This window comes from Mustelus asterias, chromosome 11 (genome assembly GCF_964213995.1).
Source record: "Mustelus asterias chromosome 11, sMusAst1.hap1.1, whole genome shotgun sequence".
NCBI lineage: Eukaryota > Metazoa > Chordata > Chondrichthyes > Carcharhiniformes > Triakidae > Mustelus > Mustelus asterias.
This window is the reverse complement of record NC_135811.1, coordinates 12,765,807-12,786,237: the sequence shown is the minus strand read 5'-3', so window position 1 is coordinate 12,786,237 and position 20,431 is coordinate 12,765,807. Positions and strand designations below refer to the sequence as shown.

At 48.2% G+C, this 20,431-nt stretch overlaps 1 protein-coding gene across 3 annotated transcripts in view; it reads left to right on the top strand.

Annotated features, from left to right (window-relative positions):
• The window catches only part of mrpl43 (mitochondrial ribosomal protein L43), a 163,400-nt gene extending 145,172 nt beyond the window's left edge, over window positions 1-18,228 (top strand). For all 3 annotated transcript variants that reach the window (XM_078223169.1, XM_078223170.1, XM_078223172.1), the window contains one exon: window positions 17,906-18,228. In XM_078223169.1, the coding sequence (XP_078079295.1) occupies window positions 17,906-18,138 (233 nt within the window). In that variant the 3' untranslated portion in view covers window positions 18,139-18,228. The remainder of the gene's footprint in view (window positions 1-17,905) is intronic.
• Window positions 18,229-20,431: the final 2,203 nt, after the last annotated feature.

Genomic DNA, 20,431 nt, shown 5'->3' with positions numbered 1-20,431 from the left:
GATCACCTTAACACGAGGTAGGCTGTTGCCCACACGGTGGTATTTCTGGAATTATGGGGAAGCCTGTAACCTGATCTCAAAATGGCTTCCTCTATCCTCTTCTCCATGGCAACTGGAAACCTATTGGCTTTGCATCCAAGTGGAAATGCTAATCAGTTACTTTTGATCACAATTGCCTTTGGTCCAAGCACAAATGTTTGCAAGTTGTTATTGATACCAGTTTTCTGGGACTTTGGGACACACATTGTAGATTTAGGAACAGCTGTCAATGTCCCCAAGTCTAAGTGCCTTGCACCCCCTTCTCAGTAAAACAATCCTGAGTCTTCTCCTGATCTCTTAACACTATAATCACCCGAGCTGACGCCAGCAGATGTCACATGACCCGTTCATTTCAGTAGGAAGGTAATTGTTGTCGAAGAGCAGACCAGCACAGGAGCAGGCCCTTCGGCCCACCAAGAGTCCTCAAGGGACTGTGAGCGTCTCTCTCCTAATTGGTTATGTAGTTTGGGGGGAACCTCTCCACATGGGGCAGGCACAGAGGCAGCTCCCAAGTAGCTTTTGGTGTTGCTATGAACTATGGGCTAGTCATCTAACCAACTGATCTAACTAACCCCGCTCTTTCATTTAGCCTAAGTTTAAAGAGACCGTCTCAGACTGTAGCACTACACAAGCCAAAAGGTGGAGTCCTGAGAAACCTCACAGTTTTCACGCACTGAACAGCCGGTGACTGCGTTTTATACCCTGTATTGTCTCAATGTCCTTCCAGTGGTGTGGAGCCCAAAACTGTACGTCCCCGCTGTGTTCAGTTAGACCCATCTATTTAATACCGCTGATTTTAATCACTGTGATTGCACCCTTCCCAAATACTTTTACTCCTCCAGAAACCACCACCCCCGATTGGTTTAGGGCCTGCAGTTTAATCGTTGAGGTGCACAGTGAAACTTAGAAACTAGAAGCAGGAGGAGACCATTCGGCCCCTCGAGTCTGCTCCGCCATTCATTATGATCATGACCGATCATCGAATCCAATATCCTGATTCCACCCCCCCCACACATTCTGTGGGAGTGAATTCCACACATTCACCACCCTCTGGGTGAAGACATTTCCCCTCACCTCAGCCCCTTATCCTCAAACTATGACCCCTAGTTCTGGACTCCCCCACCATCGGGAACATTCTTTCCGAATACGCCCTGTCTAATCCGAGCTGTCACAGCACAGAACACTTGTCACCTGCGTCTAAACATTTGAGTCAATATCCTCCAACCCTGCGCTCTGCTTTCTCCAATCTAACCAGTTTTTAATCTCATTTACTGACCTTCTCATTGACCCCATGTTCTCTCATCTCTGTCACTCTCCAGTGAGGCATCTGGTGAAAGGCATTTTGAAAGTCCAGCTAACATCAGCCAATGCATTTCCCCCGCCTTCCTGTATCTGGCACCTCCCCAACAGACACCGTACCGGGTTACCGAGTGAACAAGCATCTCCTCGTAATGAGAGCAAAATATTGCAATGCTGAACAATTGAGTTAAAAGCAGTGACAGGAGGTGTAATGGTGATACTGTAACAGAGAGACAGGCAGTGTAATGGTGATACTGTAATGGAGAGAGGCAGGCAGTGTAATGGAGATATTGTAATAGAGAGGCGGGCAGTGTAGTGGTGATACTGTAACAGAGCGACAGGCAGTGTAATGGAGGTAATATAATAGAGAGAGGCAGGCAGTATAATGGTGATACTGTAATGGAGATGTTGTAATAGAGAGAGGCAGGCAGTGTAATGGAGATATTGTAATAGAGAGAGGCAGGCAGTGTAATGGTACTGTAACAAAGAGAAACAGACATTGTAATGATACTGTAACAGGCAGTGTAATGCTGTTACTGCAACTGAGAAAGACAGGCAGTGTAATGGAGATATTGTAATAGAGAGAGGCAGGCAGTGTAATGGTACTGTAACAAAGAGAAACAGACATTGTAATGGTACTGTAACAGGCAGTGTAATGGTGATACTGTAATAGAAAGAGACAGGCAGTGTAATGGTGATACTGTAATAGAGAGAGACAGGCAGTGTAATGGTGATGCTGTAACAGAGACAGGCCATGTAATGGTGATCTCTGTTGCAGCATCATTTCTAGATGAAGGTGGATAATTCTAGATGAGTGAAGTTGGCAGTGTACAATATGAGAGGAATTCTGTTGCCTGTAAATGTCTATGGTTGCGCTCTCTGTTAATTTATCCAGAGTTGTGATGGTAAAAAGCCAAGGCTGCAGTTATACTGCCAAACCTGCATCACTGTGCGGCACTTTGGAACTGTGTAGCCCATAGCAAGCGAAGCAATGCTGCGTCCCAGGCCAGGCATTTTAATCCAAGGATAAAACTTCACCACGAGATATCCTCAAGCGACCTACTGCCACCAAGTGTCAGTCTGTAGATCCTGCCAATGACGTGCAGACACCGCTGAAATGTAGGAAACCTGGAAGCCAATTTGCGCACAGCAAGCTCCCACGGGCAGAATTACAATAATAAAGACGCTCCTTAAAACCTACCTCCTTGACCAAGCTCTTGGTCATCTGTCCTAATATCTCCTTACGGGCTTGGTGTCAAATTACGTTTGATAATCGCTCTTGTGAGGTGCCTCGGGTCGTTTTGCCACGTTACAGGCGCTATGTAAGTACCGGTTCTGTTATATGATTCTATTGCAGTTTCGGCACCCTGCCACAAGGTGTCCTCTGTGATCCAGCTCCAAGTGCCATTCAGTCCATCCAAATGGCTGGAGCTTCAACATTGCGCCAGGGACTTCCACTGATTCACACCAGCCAGTTAACGAGGAATCATTTTCAGCCAAGTTAGGATTAAAGAAGTGAAAGGGGTGGAACATCAGTCCCACTTTCAGCAAATGATGTCCACAATCTCACAGTCTGGAGCTGCAGCAATTTTATTTAAACATATGTTGTTGAGTTAGTTTTTCACAAAGGTGTTACTGCAGACTGCGTAGATTGTTAGTGACACAGTGTACTCTGGACACAGTGTATTCTGGACACTGGTACACAGATTGCTTGTGACACAGTGTATTCTGGGCACCAGTACTTGTATTGCTGGTGACACAGTGTATTCTGTGAGCTGTAACATCTTTTAAACCAATCTGCCACTAGTGTGACCCATAACGGGACAGGAAGTGTGACACCTCCAGTGTGGTTAAAACGCAGCACGTTACTATGGAGAGATTCTAATCACACTGCAGCATTAGCACAGCAGTGTTAAAATTAGTTACATTATTATTGCACATTATCCCTGTTAGTATTTCATAGAATCCCTACAATGCAGAAGGAGGCCATTCAGCCCATCGAGTCTGCACTGACCGCAGTTCAACCCAGGCCCTATTCCCGTAACCCCATGTATTTACCCTAGCTAGTCCCCGTCACACTCGGGTCAATTTAGCATGGCCAATCCACCAAACCCGCACATCTTTGGACTGTGGGAGGAAACCGGAGCACCCGGAGGAAACCCACACAGACACGGGGAGAACGTGCAAACTCCGCCCAGAAAGTGACCCGAGGCCGGAATTGAACCCAGGACCCTGGCGCTGTGAGGCAGTGGTGCTGATCACTCACTGTGCCTTCAATTATTTTATTTAGCAAATGCAAAGTCCCTAAGCCAAGCAGTTTGTTGAGTGCGGATAGGCCTCTGCTGCATCTGTGGATTGGACACTCTTCTATGATGTGGTGCATAGTTTGCTCTCTCCCACGGGCACACAGGGGCTGGCACTAATGCCCCACCTGTGGAGGTTGGCCAGGCAGGGGCTGTGGCTGGTCTTGAACCTGTTGAGGGTGGACCACTCTTTCCTTGGAATGCTGGAACCAGGCAGCTGTTGGGTTGGGTTTGAGACCAGCTGCTTGTTTGCCGTGTCCAATGATTCCTATTTGTCCAGGTGGGATTCGTGTTGAAGTCCAGTGTGGGAGTGTTTTTCCAGACCGGCCACCTTGATGGGAGTCGTACCTTGGGTGGGCTGAACAGACCAGCACGAAATGGCAGCTTGGGGGGGGGGGTTGTGAACTCTTGTGGGTTGTTGCAAGTTCACCACACTTCACCGAGTCACTACCGTGCAAAAGGGGCCATTCGGTCCATCGAGTCTGCACTGACTCACAGACAGAGCATCTTACCCAGGCTCTCTTAAGTGCCTTATCCTTGTACCTCACGCGTTTCCCATGGTCAATCCACCTAACACTAAGGGGCAATTTAGCATGGCCAATCCACCTCCAGCAACTTCCTCGTTAGTATCCCTGCCTGTCACAAAGGAGACCAGGGTTCAATCCCCCGACTGGGAACTACCAAGTTCCATGGCAGCGCAGGGGAGGCACAGGGGTTAGCACTGCTGCCTCACAGCGCCAGGGACCCGGTTCAATTCCCGACTTGGGTCACTGTCTGTGTGGAGTTTGCACCTTCTCCTCGTGTCTGCGTGGGTTTCCTCCGGGTGCTCCGGTTTCCTCCCACAGTCTGAAAGACGTGCTGGTTAGGGTGCATTGGCCGTGCTAAATTCTCCCTCAGTGTACCCGAACAGGCACCGGAGTGTGGCGACGAGGGGATTTTCACAGTAACTTCATTGCAGTGTTAATGTAAGCTTTACTTGTGACTAATAAATAAACTTAAACTTTTTAACCTACATATCTTGGGACACTAGGGGCAATTTAGCATGGCCAATCCATCTAACCTGCACACCTTTGGAGTGTGGGAGAAAACCTGAACACCTGGAGGAAACCCACGCAGACACGGGGAGAACGTGCAAACTCCACACAGACAGTGACCCAAGCTGGGAATCGAACCCTGGTGCTGTGAGGCAGCAGTGCTAACCAATGAGAAGAGTCCACACAAGCAATCCTAGTCAAAAGCCCCCAAAACGGAAAGGAACCTTCCAACTGATGTGACTGAAGTGGACGATGTGGTGGTTATCACATTGTTGTTTGTGGGAGTTTGCTGTGTGTAAATTGGCTGCTGCGTTATCTATTTTCCAACAAGTCCCTGCACTTTGAAAATAATTGGTTGGCTGTAAAAGCTTTGGGATGTCCTGAGGTTTTGAAAGGCGCTATATAAATGCTAGTCTTTTCTGCTGCCCGCGTTGTCGGATCCTCTCAGAGGGCCCAGTGCGTTTGGACTTCAGTTTTGGACCGAGTGTTATTGCGTAAATCCGAGCACCGGAAGCTATTAAATTTCCAAGCCTGCGGATGAAACCGCTTGCTTTTCCTTCAATCATTAAATTGCTCATCTTCCTGGTTGCAGCCTCCAGAGTGTCGTTGGGTTGGGTTGGGGGTGTGGGGAGGGGGGGTGAGGGGGCGGGGGGGGAGCAGTGGCCGGGGGGGGCGGGGAATACAGCAAGGTGAAGAACGAAGGAAACTCCACTTGCTGCTTCACGGTGGTGTAAGTCAGAGTAAGAACACCACCCCTTGCAGAATTTTGATTGGCGGGGAGGGGGGGGTGGGGGGTGAGGGGTGCCTGTCTGTGCCAGGCACACATTCTGCAGTAATTGTGTGAAAGCCAACGGCTGCCCTGAATTTTCCCCTTCCTGACGCACTTCACTGGCCTTGGCGGGCTGCAGAACTGGAACGAGAAGCAACTCACTGTCATCGCCTTCAGGGGCAAAAAGAAAACTGACTCTGAATTGGAGCATTTCGAGAGCTTTGAGACTGAAGCAACTCATCATTTGGCACTTTTTCATTTCTCTAAAAGAAGAGGTTGCGTTGGAAATGAGCACCTTGTCCATAAGCCGGGGTCTTTGGATTGGTCCCTGGTGGCAGACACATACCTGAGTGCTCGGGAGGCCGATTAGTCAAGTTGTGACAGTTAAGTTTATTCATTAGTGTCACAAGTCGGCTTCCATTAACACTGCAATGAAGTTACTGTGAAAATCTCCTAGTTGCCGCACTCCGGCGCCTGTTCGGGTACACGGAGGGAGAATTTAGCACGGTCAATGCACCCTAACCAGCACGTCTTTCAGACTGTGGGAGGAAACCGGAGGAAACCCACGCAGACACGGGGAGAACGTGCAGACTCCGCTCAGACAGTCACCCAAGACGGGAATCGAACCCGGGTCCCTGGCGCTGTGAGGCAGCAGTGCTGACCACTGTGCCACCGTGATGAAGACGATTGTGGTTGTTTAATGGTGCGGTCCCAACAGGCAGCCCGGAGCTTTCCAGTGCTTGAGTTTTAACCTTCACTCACCCGGTCACTTCAGTTACATTTTCCAAATCCATTATGTTTCCTCCGGGTGCTCCGGTTTCCTCCCACAGTCCAAAGATGTGCGGGTTAGGTTGATTGGCCATGTTAAAATTGCCCCTTAGTGTCCTGAGATGCGTAGGTTAGAGGGATTAGTGGGTAAAATATGTAGGGATATGGGAGTAGGGTCTGGGTGGGATTGTGGTCGGTGCAGACTCGATGGGCCGAATGGCCTCTTTCTGTACTGTAGGGTTTCTATGATTCTATGATTATGACAATGTTATTAATGTCGTCATTATTAATTGTGTGGTAATTATTAATTAATTGTAATTAATATTATATCTGGATGTGTGTGGTCTGGATCCAGTTGAATGAATCAATGCCGTTCGTTGCTGCTGTGTTGTTTGTGGGAATTTTGGGGCATTTTCTTTTGTATTAGGCAGTTGCGGCCCACTTCAACCATATCACACTTGTATATCACAGAACAGTGCAGAAAGAGGCCATTCAGCCCATCGTGCCTGTACCTATCCAATTAGTCCCACGCTCTTTCCCTATAACCCTGCACAACATTGCCCCCTTCAGGTTTTGATCTGAATTGCTTGTTGAACATCAATATTAAATCTGCTTTCGGGTAACGCATTCTAGATGACAACGACTCCCTGTGCGTAACAACAAGAAGATTCCTCCTTCTCTGCTCTTTGTTTTTTGCCAGTTTCCTTCAATAAGGGTAGAAATGTTAACTTTGATCAGGATTTATATTGGAATAGCTTGTCCCAGCATCTGGTAGGTGAGGCGGGCCCGTGACGCCATCTCACCAAGATTGAGTGCCATGGGCTGCATGATGACGCAGATTTGAATCTTCCTCCATCTCTTGGTCCTAATCTAGACTCTGTAACTGCTGAGCTGCACTCTTGGCTCCTGGCCACCATACATTCGACCGTGAGAGCCTCGCCAGTCTCCGTCAGCTCCCGGGACTGGGGCAATTAATGGCATCTCTCTGCAGCCAAGCCACGGGGCACTGACAAATGGAGGAATTATCCAGGGACAGCAGGCAGCCAGCATGCTCTGGAAAAGGCGCAGTGCCGCAGTGTCTTACTGAAGCTGATGAGGGAGAGCGCAGGGGCTACAGGCCTTACGGCTAGGCTGGTACAGCACAGCAGGAGGCCATTCGGCCCATTGAGCCTATGCAAGCTTTTTCAAAGAGCCATCTAACCCCATGCCCCCGCTCTTTCCTCAATTTTCTACATTTAGTTTTTCTCCTTCAAGTATTTATCCAGTCTCCTTTTCCAGGCAAAACCGGAGTCTGGATCCACCATCCGATCAGAGAATGCCTTCCAAATCCTAGTTTTTAAAAAAGTACCTTGTCTTCACTCTGCCCAGCATTCCCAGGCCTCCCGCCTTTATCTTGCTGTGACCACACCAGGTTTGCGACAGAGTGAGGTTTTAAGTTGCCAGCACGTGGGAACATTTGAGTCAGATGTGGTTCCGTATGAGGCGCACTCTGCTCCTCAGTGATCATGAGTTCAGGTGCCACCTCGGAGAGCTGAGAGTAAAGCCCATCCAGGTGCACCGCTGAAGGAGTGCTGCATTGTCAGAGGCGCCACCGTTCAGGTGAAACATTAAACTGAAGCCCCATCTGCCCTGTGAGGTGGGGGTAAAAGATCCCGTCGCATTAATGTTACAGCAGTGACCACTCCTCCAAAGTACCTTAATGGGTTGTGGGGCGCTTTGGGACGTCCTAAAGTTGTGAAAGGTGCTAAAGAATCATAGAATCCTACAGTGCAGAAGGCGGCCATTCGGCCCATCGAGTCTGCGCCGAATAAAATCTACCTAGGCCCTATTCCTGTAACCCTCTAACCTATACATCCCGAGACATTAAGGGACAATTTAGCATGGCCAATGCACCTAACCCACACATCTTTGGACTGTGGGAGGAAACTGGAACACCCGGAGGGAGCCACGCAGTCACAGGGAGAACATGCAAACTCCACACACACACACACTGACCCAAGCCGGGAATCGAACCCGGGTCCCTGGAGCTGTGAGGCAGCAGTGCTAATAACTGTGCTGTCCGTTGTAAATGTACGTCTCTTATCTAAATGTGGAAATACAACAGAACCTTCATTATTATTCAGCACGTAGAAAATAGGAGCAGGAGGGGGCCATTCAGCCCCTCCATCCTGCTGCACCATTCATTATGATCATGGCTGATCATCCAACTCAATAGCCTAATCCTGCCTTCCCCCATATCCTTTGATCCCCTTTGCCTCAAGTGCTATGTCTAACTGCCTCTTGAAAACATGCAATGCTTCGACCTCAACTACTTTCTGTGGTAGTGAATTCCACAGGCTCACCACTCCCTGGGTGAAGAAATTTCTCCTCATCTCCTTCTCGGATGTTCCCTGTCCAGTACTGTTAAAACTTTATAGGTTTCTATGAGATTCCCCTCCTCATTCTTCTGAACTCCAGCGAACACAATCCTAACTGACTCGATCACTCCTCATACGTCAATCTTGCCATTCCAGGAATCAGTCTGGTAAACCCTCTAGAGCAAGGACATCCTCCCTCAGATAAGGAGACCTAAACTGCACACAATATTCCAGGTGTGGTCTCAGCAAGGCCCTGTATAACTGCAGCAAGACATCTCTCCTCCTGTATTCAAATCCTCTCGCTATGAAGGCAAATATACCATTTGCCTTTTTTACTGCCTGCTGCACCTGCAAGCTTACCTTCAGTGACTGGCGTACGAGGACACCCAGGTCTCGTTGCACATTCCCCTCTTCTAATTTATGGCCTTTCAGACAGTAATAGCTGTTTTTGCTATTGTTAACAAAGAACAAAGAAAATTACAGCACAGGAACAGGCCCTTCGGCCCTCCAAGCCTGCACCGACCATGCTGCCTGACTGAACTAAAACCCCCTACCCTTCCAGGGACCATATCCCTCTATTCCCATCCTACTCGTGTATTTGTCCAGACGCCCCTTAAAAGTTACTACCGTATCCGCTTCCACTACCTCCCCCGGCAACGTGTTCCAGGCACCCACTACTCTCTGTGTAAAAAATCTGCCTCGTACATCTTTAAACCTTGCCCCACCTGTGCCCCCGAGTAATTGACTCTTCCACCCTGGGAAAAAGCTTCTGACTATCTACTCTGTCCATGCTTCTCATAATCTTGTAGGCTTCTATCAGGTCGCCCCTCAACCTCCGTTGTTCCGGTGAGAACAAACCAAGTTTCTCCAACCTCTCCTCATAGCTAATACCCTCCAACATCCTGGTAAATCTTTTCTGTACCCTCGCATTTATCCACATTATCCACATTATCTGCCATTCATTTGCCCACTCACTCAACTTGTTCAAATCGGCACTGAAGGATCACTGCATCCTCCTCACGGCTCACCCTCCCACCCGGCTTTGTGTCGCTCCCCCACACAGGCCCCCCCAACCGAATAACGGGCGCAGTTGGACAGTTGAATCTCCATGTTTAGACAGTCCCTTGTAGCACAGCAGGAGTGAGGTGAATAGGGACACGTCCAGTAGAAATGGCATGACTGGAATGTAATTGTTCCTGGGCTTTGTGGCTGATCTAATGTCACAAAGGGCGAGGTTGGTGATATTGGGTTGTGCAACGAGGCGAGGTCTCACAGGAGGCTTTTGTCTCCAAAGGCCCTGGCAGATAATCCAATCCAGTGTAAAAATAAAGATAGGTTTGCGCTCATTGTTATCAGTTTCTTGCAGGCTGAATGAAACGTGTACACAATGTGTAATTCCAGTTTGCAATTTAGAGAGTCAGTCCACACACCAGTCATGTCAAAGTGGACTTTGTTTATTCATTTGTGGGACGTGGGTGTTGCTGGTTGGCCAGAATATATTGCCCATCCCTGGTTGCCTGAGGGCAGTTGAGAGTCAACCACATTGCTGTGGCTCTGGAGTCACACAGAGGCCAGACCAGGTAAGCATGACAGATTTCCTTCCCAAAAGGACATGAGTGAACCAGATGGGTTTTTTCGACAATGGTTTCATGGTCATCAGTAGATTCTTAATTCCAGATATTTTTCATTGAATTCAAATTCCACCACCTGCCATGGTGGGATTCAAACCAGGGTCCCGGAACCTTAGCTGAGTTTCTGGATTAATAGTCTAGCGATAATACCACTAGGCCATCGCCTCCCAATCCCTCTCAATTATGTAACTTTTCTACTGCACGAGATCAGCGAATGTGTAAACTACAGACTGCCGAGCTACTTCTGTATCCCAAACAGTATCCACTATCGAGGGCATGCTATGTGTACAGTTCTGGTCACCCTATTATAGAAAGGATATTATTAAACTAGAACGAGTGCAGAAAAGATTTACTAGGATGCTACCGAGACTTGGTGGTTTGATTTATAAGGAGAGGCTGGATAGACTGGGACGTTTTTCCCTCTAGTGTAGGAGGCTGAGGGGTGATCTTATAGAGGTCTATAAAATAATGAGGGGCATAGATCAGCTGGATAGTCAATATCTTTTCCCAAAGGTAGGGGAGTCTAAAACTAGAGGGCATAGGTTTAAGGGGAGAGATACAAAAGGGTCCAGAGGGGCAATTTATTCACACAGAGGGTGGTGAATGTCTGGAACAAGCTGCCAGAGGTAGTAGTAGAGGCGGGTACAATTTTGTCTTTTAAAAAGCATTTGGACAGTTACATGGGTAAGATTGATATAGAGGAATATGGACCAAACGCAGGCAATTGGTACTAGCTTAGTGGTTTAAAAAAAAAGGGCGGCATGGACAAGTTGGGCCAAAGGGCCTGTTTCCATGCTGTAAACCTCTATGACTCTGGATGAAAAAGCTTTTCCTCAAATCCCCTTTAAATTTCCTGCCCCTTAACTTAAGTTTATGCCCACTGGTTATTGATCCCTCTACAAAGGGGAAAGGTCTTGTTCCTATCCACCCTATCTATGTCCCTCATAATTTTGTACACCCCAAACAGGTCCCCAATCCGGTCTCCCCTCAGCCTTCTCTGCTTTAAGGAAAACAACCTCAGCCTAACCAGCCTCTCTTCATAGCTCCAGCCCAGGCAACACCCTGGTGAATCTCCTCTGCACCCTCTCTAGTGCAAACACATCCTTCCGATAGTGTTGCGACCAGAACTGCAGTTAGAGAAAAGTTAAAAGTTTATTTATTAGTCACGAGTAAGGCTTACATTAACACTGCAATGAAGTTACTGTGAAATTCCCCTAGTCGCCACATTCCGGTGCCTCTTCAGGTCAATGCACCTAACCAGCTCGTCTTTCAGACTGTGGGAGCACCTGGAGGAAACCCACACAGTCACGGGGAGAACGTGCAAACTCTGCACAGACAGTGACCCAACCCGGGAATCGAACCCGGGTCCCTGGCGCTGTGAGGCAGCAGTGCTAACCACTGTGCCACCCCCCCCAACTGTGTCCTTGCACAGTTGGAGTGCACACAGCACTCCAACTGTGGCCTAAAAAGCCTTTTATACTGCTCCGTCATGACCTTCCTGCTCTTATATTCTATACCTTAGCTAATAAAGGCAAGTATCCCATCTGCCTTCTTGACCACCTTAACTACCTCTGCTGCTGCCTTCATGGATCTATGGACATGCACCTCAAGATTCCTCTGTACTTCCTTGTGTCCTACCATTCATTGTGTATTCCCTTGCCTTGTTCATCCTCTCAGAAAAATGCATCAGCTCGCTCTTCAGGGTTAACCTCTATTTGTCACTGTTCTGCCCATCTGACCAGCCCGTCCATATCCTCCTATAATCTTAGGCTTTCTTCTTTGCCATTTTTCACACCACAAATTTTCGTGTCATCTCTGAACTTACTGATAATATCCCCCCCCCTCCCCACCGGTTCCCAACCACACTCGCATCTACATCATTCATGCCAGCCCCTGTCTTTATCAGTGACTGCCAGTGATGTTCTCCCTGCCGCTTCTTCATTCATTACCGTGTATTTTACTCCCCTCGCAGCCTGACATTCTCCTGTCTCGAGTCGCATGAGGAGAGACTAAGTCGGTTAGGATTATATTCACTGGAGTTTAGGAGAGTGAGAGGGGATCTCATAGAAACTTATAAAATTCTAACAGGGTTAGACAGGGTAGATTCAGAAAGAATGTTCCCGATGGTGGGGGGAGTCCAGAACTAGGGGTCATAGTTTGAGGATAAGGGGTGAACCTTTTAGAACTGAGGTGAGGAGAAATTTCTTCACCCAGAGAGTGGTGAGTGTGTGGAATTCACTCCCACAGAAGGTAGTTGAGGCCAAAACATTGTCTGATTTCAAGAATAAATTAGATATCGCTCTTGGGGCTAAAGGGATGAAGGGATATGGGTGGAAGAGGGGATCAGGATATTGAATTTGATGATCAGCCATGATCAAGATGAATGGAGGAGCAGGCTTGAAGGGCCGAATGGCCTCCTCCTGCTTCCAGTTTCTATGTAACCTCTTACAAACTTTCCCCTATTTCAAACACCTGTCGAAACTTCCCTGAGACTGTGTGCTCTGTAAATGCCTCGTAATACAGGGCGTGCTGTAATTATCCATCTATCTCGAGCCATCTTTCCAACTCAGTCTTTCCAACTCGATCATCACTGATTCTACAGGGACCGGCAGACGCGTGCCGCTCCGCAGCTGCCGACAGCACGCCACGGAGTTCTCAGCTCACCGGCTTGACTCTGCAAGGAAGACAAATGGGCTGACAGCTAGTTTTACACTCCGATGCTGACAACACCCCGCCACCTCCCCTCCCCCCTTGACGAGTGCCTTCCAGTCCTCGCCAAGTCCCGAAGCGGCAGACTGAGCAAACTCTGCGCCTTTTCGACGGACCCAAGCTGTAATCAAAGTCTGTGAATCACCACCAGACTTGAGCGCTGAACGGGTGATACATCAAAGCAGATCTGTCAGCCTGTTCCATTCGACCTGTCCCTGCAACACACATCTGCTCATTGATATTTGAGCTGGGTCTGGCTTACAGAAAGCAAATTCTGACAAGTTTCTTTATTCCAATGTTGATATCAGATGACACTTTTATATTTGCGCTCAAACTGGCAACCTTGTTGGTACGCCATGGTACATGCAAAGGGGGCATGATAGGGATGATTTATACGTATATCTCCTCAGATGTGAGCAGATAGCCCAGTGGAATAAATCGGGCACACTTTTACTTTGTGTTGCTTGGAATGACTCAGGAAGCCTGGCTGGAAAGGAACATCATAGAATCATAGAAACCCTACAGTGCAGAAAGAGGCCATTTGGCCCATCGCATCTGCACCGACCACAATCCCACCCAGGCCCTACCCCCATATCCCTACACATTTACCCGCTAATCCCTCTAACCTACACATCTCAGGACACTAAGGGGCAATTTTAGCATGGCCAATCAACCTAACCCGCACATCCTTGGACTGTGGGTGGAAACCGGAACACCTGGAGGAAACCCACACAGACATGAGGAGAATGTGCAAACTCTACACAGACAGTGACCCAAGTCGGGAATCGAACCCAGTGCTAACCACTGTACTACCGTGCCGCCCATGGCACAATAAACATGGTTTATTACAGAATGTAAAGTAAAACCACTACCGTGGTGTACACACACTAGTCCCTATCTGGGACTACAGTTCAGCAGGCCCAGTTTTGGGCCTGCCTTATAAAAGGCTCAGGTCATGAGTTCCAGTTGGGCAGGTCACTGCCTGTTACCAGGAGAACTCGCATTCAACGAGCCCCATAGAGAGATCAGCCAGTGATTTCCCCCATGGACCTCATGGGGGGGGGTTATCACATTGCTCCTTTCTGGAAAGATGGGAATCTGATGGTGTTTCAACCAATTTGTCAGTCTAAGCGTGTGGTGGGCAGCTGAGTAACATCCACACAGGCCCAGAGCTTCCTGGGTTACTTGTGTGCAAAATGGCCGCCACTTCAGACGAGGGAAGATGTGCGGTTAAATGCCGATCTCCCTAAGTAGCTGCCTGCAATGCGCCACTGCACCATAGGCTTGGTAAAGGCCATGGCCGGAATACTCTGGCCGTTCACGCCGGCGGGATTCTCCGGTTCTGTCGTCAGCGCACCCCTGCTCGCGGGTTCCCCACCGGTGTGGGGTGACATCATTGGGATAGCGGTGGGATCAGAGAATCCCGCCACAGCAAACAACGCGCCACCTCCCACTGGTGGAAAAGATGGGGCTGGGAGGCCGGAGAATTTCGTCCAGTATCTCGTAGGTTCCAGGTTCTGCGTTGCAATGCATTGAACATCCTGAAGTTTACGGCCTTTCTCTGTAGTTACAAACTAGACCCATCACACAAAGTTAGGCTTTGTCCATTGCAGTTTAAGTTTAACAATGTGGTGAGAGTTAATTTCTGCCAAACAACATCTCCAGCACTAAAAATGGACATTTACAAGTTTGGGATCTCATTCCTTCAGATTTTAATTATTGTTTCAGATTTTTTTTAACAATGTAGACTTTTATTTCTCTCTCGCTCTCTCTCAATTCAATCTTCCTTTCACACTCTCTTTCCTTCTCTGTACCTGATTTGGTATTGAATTGAGAAGGGCAGTTTGAGATGGGCAACCAATGCTGGTCTTTGCCAGCGATGCCAACATCCCACCCTTAATTTATTGGTTCAGACTTTTCACAATCCTTAAGTCTGATTGGTTGATTGGTTATAATCCTGAACCTGACACCCCCACATTTTGGTTGGAGCCAGTCAGGGACCAATTTTGTTTAAAATAGACAAAGTTTGAGACCCCAGGTACTTACTAAGAGAATAAAGCCCCACGATTCCATGGTTTTTAAACAAACCAAAATTAATTTTATTATAAAAAGTCCAAAAAGTAAAATAAATTGCAATATCTATCTTGTACTCGAGCATTCAGAATTAACATGAGGTAAATGTGAACTAACATGGGCACTGCATTGCACAATGGATGGCAGATGTGACCAAGACAGATACCATGAGTTCCTCCGTAACCCATCTAAATGTCACTGCCCACTGCAAGTTGGCACAATCTCACTAAGCTGTCTCCTTCACATGGGATTTCAAGTCTTCACTATCTAGTCTCCGAATTACCTCCAAAGTTGCTCCAATTTGGACTTCTTCAAGGACAGCTCACCTCCTGGTAGCTTGACCTCTTCTCCTGAGACTGTGTTCCATGGGCTTCCCGAGGCTGCACTCCAGCACAGATTCATGGGTACAGCTCCAGCTCTTCAGCCGTGCTGAGCAGATCACCATTGCCCCAAAGATTTCAGAATCACAGATTACTACAGTGCAGAAGAGACCCTTCGGCCCATCGAGTCTGCACCAATGCATGGAAGGCCCTGACCTGCCCACCTAATCCCACTTGCCAACACTTGGCCCATAGCCTTGAAAGTTATGGCGTGCCAAATACTCATCCAGGTACTTTTTAAAGGATGTGAGGCATCCCGCCTCCACCACCCTCCCAGGCAGCGCATTCTAGACCATCACCACCCTCAAAGTAAAAAGCTTTTTCCTCAAATTCTCCCCTAAACTTCCCTCTCCTCACTTTTAACTTGTGTCCCCTTGTGACTGACCCTTCAACTAAGGGGGACAGCTGCTCCCTATCCACCCTGTCCATGCCCCTCATAATCTTGAATACCTCAATCAGGTTGCCCCTCAGTCTTCTCTGCTCCAGAGAAAACAACCCAAGCCTATCCAACCTCTCTTCATAACTTAAATGTTCCATCCCAGGCAGCATCCTGGTGAATCTCCTCTGCACCCCCTCCAGTGCGTTCACATCCTTCCTATAATGTGGCGACCAGAACTGTACACAGTACTCCAGCTGTGGCCTCACCAAAGTTCTATACAACTCCAACATGACTTCTCTGCTTTTGTAATCTATACCCTGATTGATAAAGGCAAGTGTCCCATACGCCTTTTTCACCATCCTATTTACCTGCCTTTCCGCTTTCAGAGATCTATGGACAAACACGCCAAGGTCCCTTTGTCCTTCGGAACTTCCCAGTGTCAGACCTTTCATAGTACACTTCCTTGTCAAATTCACCTTAGCCCCAAGGCCCACAGCACGGAGTCAATAACACAGCATCCCTTTTGCTGCCAGGAGCCTTTCTGCTGCTTTCCCAGTGGCTCCTCCTGGTGACCTGTTTCTGGTCATTCATTTTCTGACCCACATGTTCTCTCTGTTGCTCTCTCTCACCGCTCTCTCTCTCTCACCGCTCTCTCACCTCTCTCTCACTCTCTCACTCGGGCCTCCTTTTCTGGATCCTCTCCTTGAGTTCCATTCACTCTGTCATGGGGCTCCTGTACTGGGCCTCCTGATTGTTGTCTGCAGGTCACGCAGATGCACTGCCCATGGCTGAATAGCCGAGCCCCTTAACCGCGGGGGAGAAAACCCAGCAGGGAGCAAGCACAGCCTGTCCTGCTGCCGTGCTCTGCACACGCGCAGGAACCCCTGGGCCTGCTGGGAAACAGAGCCCTGGGCCTCCACCCGGAACAAGGTCAGTTCATGTTTCGTCAGACTATTCATTCAGATCCCAGATTTCCCGTGGAAATCGATGTGCTGCTTCCCCAGATCCCCCACCCCTCATTCCAATTCCCAGATCTTTCCTGTGGGAGCAGAGCTTGGGTTAACGAGTACACCAGACTCACATTTCTAATAGTCTTTCTCCATGTCCCAAAGAACCTAGCAGCCAATGAAGTAATGGTGGGGGTTTAGTCACTGTTGTAATGTGGAAAACACAGCAGCCAATTGGCACACAAGAAGCTCAGACAAATACCAATAACTGGATCATCTGCTTTAGTACAGTCGGTTGAGTGATAAATATTGGTTGATGGGTTGGGCAGCAGAAAGATAAACACCAATGTTTGAATGTTGTCTGGTTGTGTCCCCTTCTAACTGGTCTCACCACTGCCTACCATCAGTAACAGACATGCTACCGCCCGCACTTTACCCAGGTCTAGCACAGCTCAAAGCGCTCGCTCCAAATACAGGCCACGTCTGGTCCAGCCAGATTCAGAATTCTGTAATTTCCAATAAATTAAGACGGGGAATGCTGGAAAAGCTCTGCTGGTCAGACAGCGTCGGTGGAGAGAGAAACTGAGTTAACGTTTCGAAGAATTTACTGGTTAATAAGGAGGCACAGATGTATTGAGGGGGAGGGAGGCGGGGAATGCCCAGGAGGGAGGGAATAGGGAGAAAAAACAGAAAATGCTGGGAAATCTCAGCAAGTCTGACAGCATCTGTGGGGAAAGAATAGAGCCAATGTTTCAAGTCTGGATGACCCTTCATCAGAGCTCGACTCGAGAACACCTTTTCAGCTGCCATCAGACTTTTGAATGGACTTACCTTGCACTAAGTTGATCTTTCTCTACACCCTAGCTATGACTGTAACACTACATTCTGCACTCTCCCCTTTCCTTCTCTATGAACGGTATGCTTTGTCTGTATAGCGCGCAAGAAACAATACTTTTCACTGTATACTAATACATGTGACAATAATGAATCAAATCAAATTAAAAATTGAAGGGTCATCCAGACTCAAAATGTTGGCTCTATTCTCTTTCTCCACAAATGCTGTCAGACCTGCTGAGATTTTCCAGCATTTTGATATTGAGTGAGATTGCTGGCTGTTTTTCTGAGTTCCGTGAACAAGGATCAGAAACTCAACCCATACTGATAGCTGAGTGGCACCTTCAGATTTTAAATATGTATAATTTCCTGTCTTGTTGCAGTAAATGGAGCAGTGAAGGAAGAGGCCCTGAACCGCAAGACGGCGGAGGAGGTTGGCCAGCTCATTCAGAAAATGGCGAATCAGTCGGGCCTGGACATCATCCGTATTCGCAAACCCTTTCAGACGGACAGCCCCAGCATACAGGGCCAGTGGAATCCCTTTACAAATAAATCCAGTGTCCTGAACCTGCACGACTTCACAAAAGAGAAAGTGAGGCCGGAGGGCAGCCTCTAAAGCAAAGTGATGGACTTAGCTGGGCCTGAGTGAATCGACCGTGTATCATAAACCTCATGTTTTTTATTTAAATAAAACAAAACTCCCCGATGTGTTGAGCAGTCAAGTAATGAATTGCGAATGGTTTCCAATGACAAGCGGAAGCGATGGCCTAGTGGTGTTAGCGCTAGACTATTAATCCAGAAACTCAGCTAATGTTCTGGGGACCCGGGTTCGAATCCCACCACGGCAGATAGTGGAATTTGAATTCAATTTTTAAAAATCTGGAATTAAGAATCTACTGATGACCATGAAGCCATTGTCGATTGTCGGAAAAACCCATCTGGTTCACTAATGTCCTTTAGGGAAGGAAATCTGCCATCCTTACCCGGTCTGGCCTACATGTGATGCTTGAGCCACAGCAATGTGGTTGACTCTCAACTGCTCCCCAAGGGCAACTAGGGATGGGCAATAAATGCTGGCCCAGCCAGCGATGCCCACGTCCCATGAATAAGAAAAAACATGAGGCAGGAGGAGGGACTGCTCCGTGAACCCTGGGCGTGGAAATCATAATAAAGGTACAGAAGGAATGGTTGTTCTTTGGCCCTCCCATTGGCCTGAGACTGGCAGTCACTACCGGGGAAAGGGAGTACCAGTTTACTGAGCTCGGAGTAGCAGAGGTCCCAGGTTAGGGAGCAGTTAAGTCGCCCTGGTCACTACCCAGCTGTGTTCTCTCTGATTCAGGCGGGTCTGTGATGCTGCATCTAGCCGAATAGCTCTCCACGGGATCCAGGCTCTCACATCAGAAATAGCTACATGGCTGAGAGAACGAAGAATAAAGGGGGTCAGAATGGAGGTGATAAAGTGGGGGTGGCTATTGCACTGGGTTGTGAGGCTAGTAGTTTAAACGCCTCCGCTAACTTCTGGTGTGCTTATCGAGTGAGAAACTGAGCCTTGCAGGCTGGCATTCATTTTCTGCTGCATAGTGACTCTCCAGTTCCATATTTGTCCGCAGTACTCGCTGTCAATCATTGCAGTGCAGAAGGTGACCATTCGGCCCACTGAATCAAGGCCAGTGTAAGAATTGTGGACTGGGCAAGATGCCAGCTGCTGCCCAGGCAAGCAGGTCATAGCCAAGCATTGCTATCTTCAGGAAGGGGAAATGAAAAATAATTGGCCAAAATAAAGACCCCCACGAGGTTCTGGATCAAACTGAGGAGCCCCTGGTCATGTCAGTGCTTTCTCATCTAACTTGCGATCCAAAAAAGTCCAAAGATATGCAGGTTAGGTTGATTGGCCATGATAAATTGCCCCTTGATGTCAGGGGAATTTGTGGGGTGAATGCATGCGGTTACAGGGATAGGGCCTGGGGTGGGACTGTTGTTGGTGCAGACTCAATAGGCCGAATGGCCTCCTTCTGCACTGTAGGTATTCTATGATTGCAATCCGCCTATCACTTTGATGTGGAGATGCCGGCGTTGGACTGGGGTGGGCACAGTAAGAAGTCTCACAACACCAGGTTAAAGTCCAACAAGCCTATTTGGAATCACGAGCTTTCGGAGCGCTGCCCCTTCATCAGGAGCCCAACTCTCGGCGTACCCGATGAAGGAGCAGCGCTCCGAAAGCTCGTGATACCAGATAAACCTGTTGGACTTTAACCTGGTGCTGTGAGACTTCTTACTGTGTCTATCACTTCAGGGATAGTGTCTATTCCTTAAACACTGGCTTCCTTCAGTGCTGAAGGCTCACAAAGGACTTTGTGCCCGTATTTTCATGTTCTTGTGAGGATTGAGGTCCTGGAGTCACCTCTGGAATATTCCTCAGACCCTCAAGTATCCTCCCCTCAGCAAACACTGCATGTGCTCGAGGATGTGACCCGGTTTATTTTGTGCAGGAGAGTTCTGGCTGAAAGTCATCATTTTATTGCTGAATATTCAGCGCTGATGTGAGGAGCCCCGGCAGCAGAGGCGGGCGGATCAGTCATTGCATCCGAGAAAGTGTGTGTTTACCTTTTTTTAAAAAGAAAACAGAAATCAGATCCTATTTTTTTGCCTAACACTATAATTTGCATATTTATCCTCTTGCGCGGAATGCTTTATCAAAACCTGTCAGTCAGCGTCTGTGGGTTGGGGATCTATCTCTGCGTGGGTGAGTGTTTACGATTGCAGGTTAATAATTAATATTGATACATTTCACCAAGAACTCCTGCACGCAGTTGGCAGAGTTTGAAAGGCTTGTTTCCCTGAAGCATACTCGTTCGGTTTGACCCACTCTCTTTGTAAATCAGCGAGTACCAATGTTTCCGGTGAAGCTT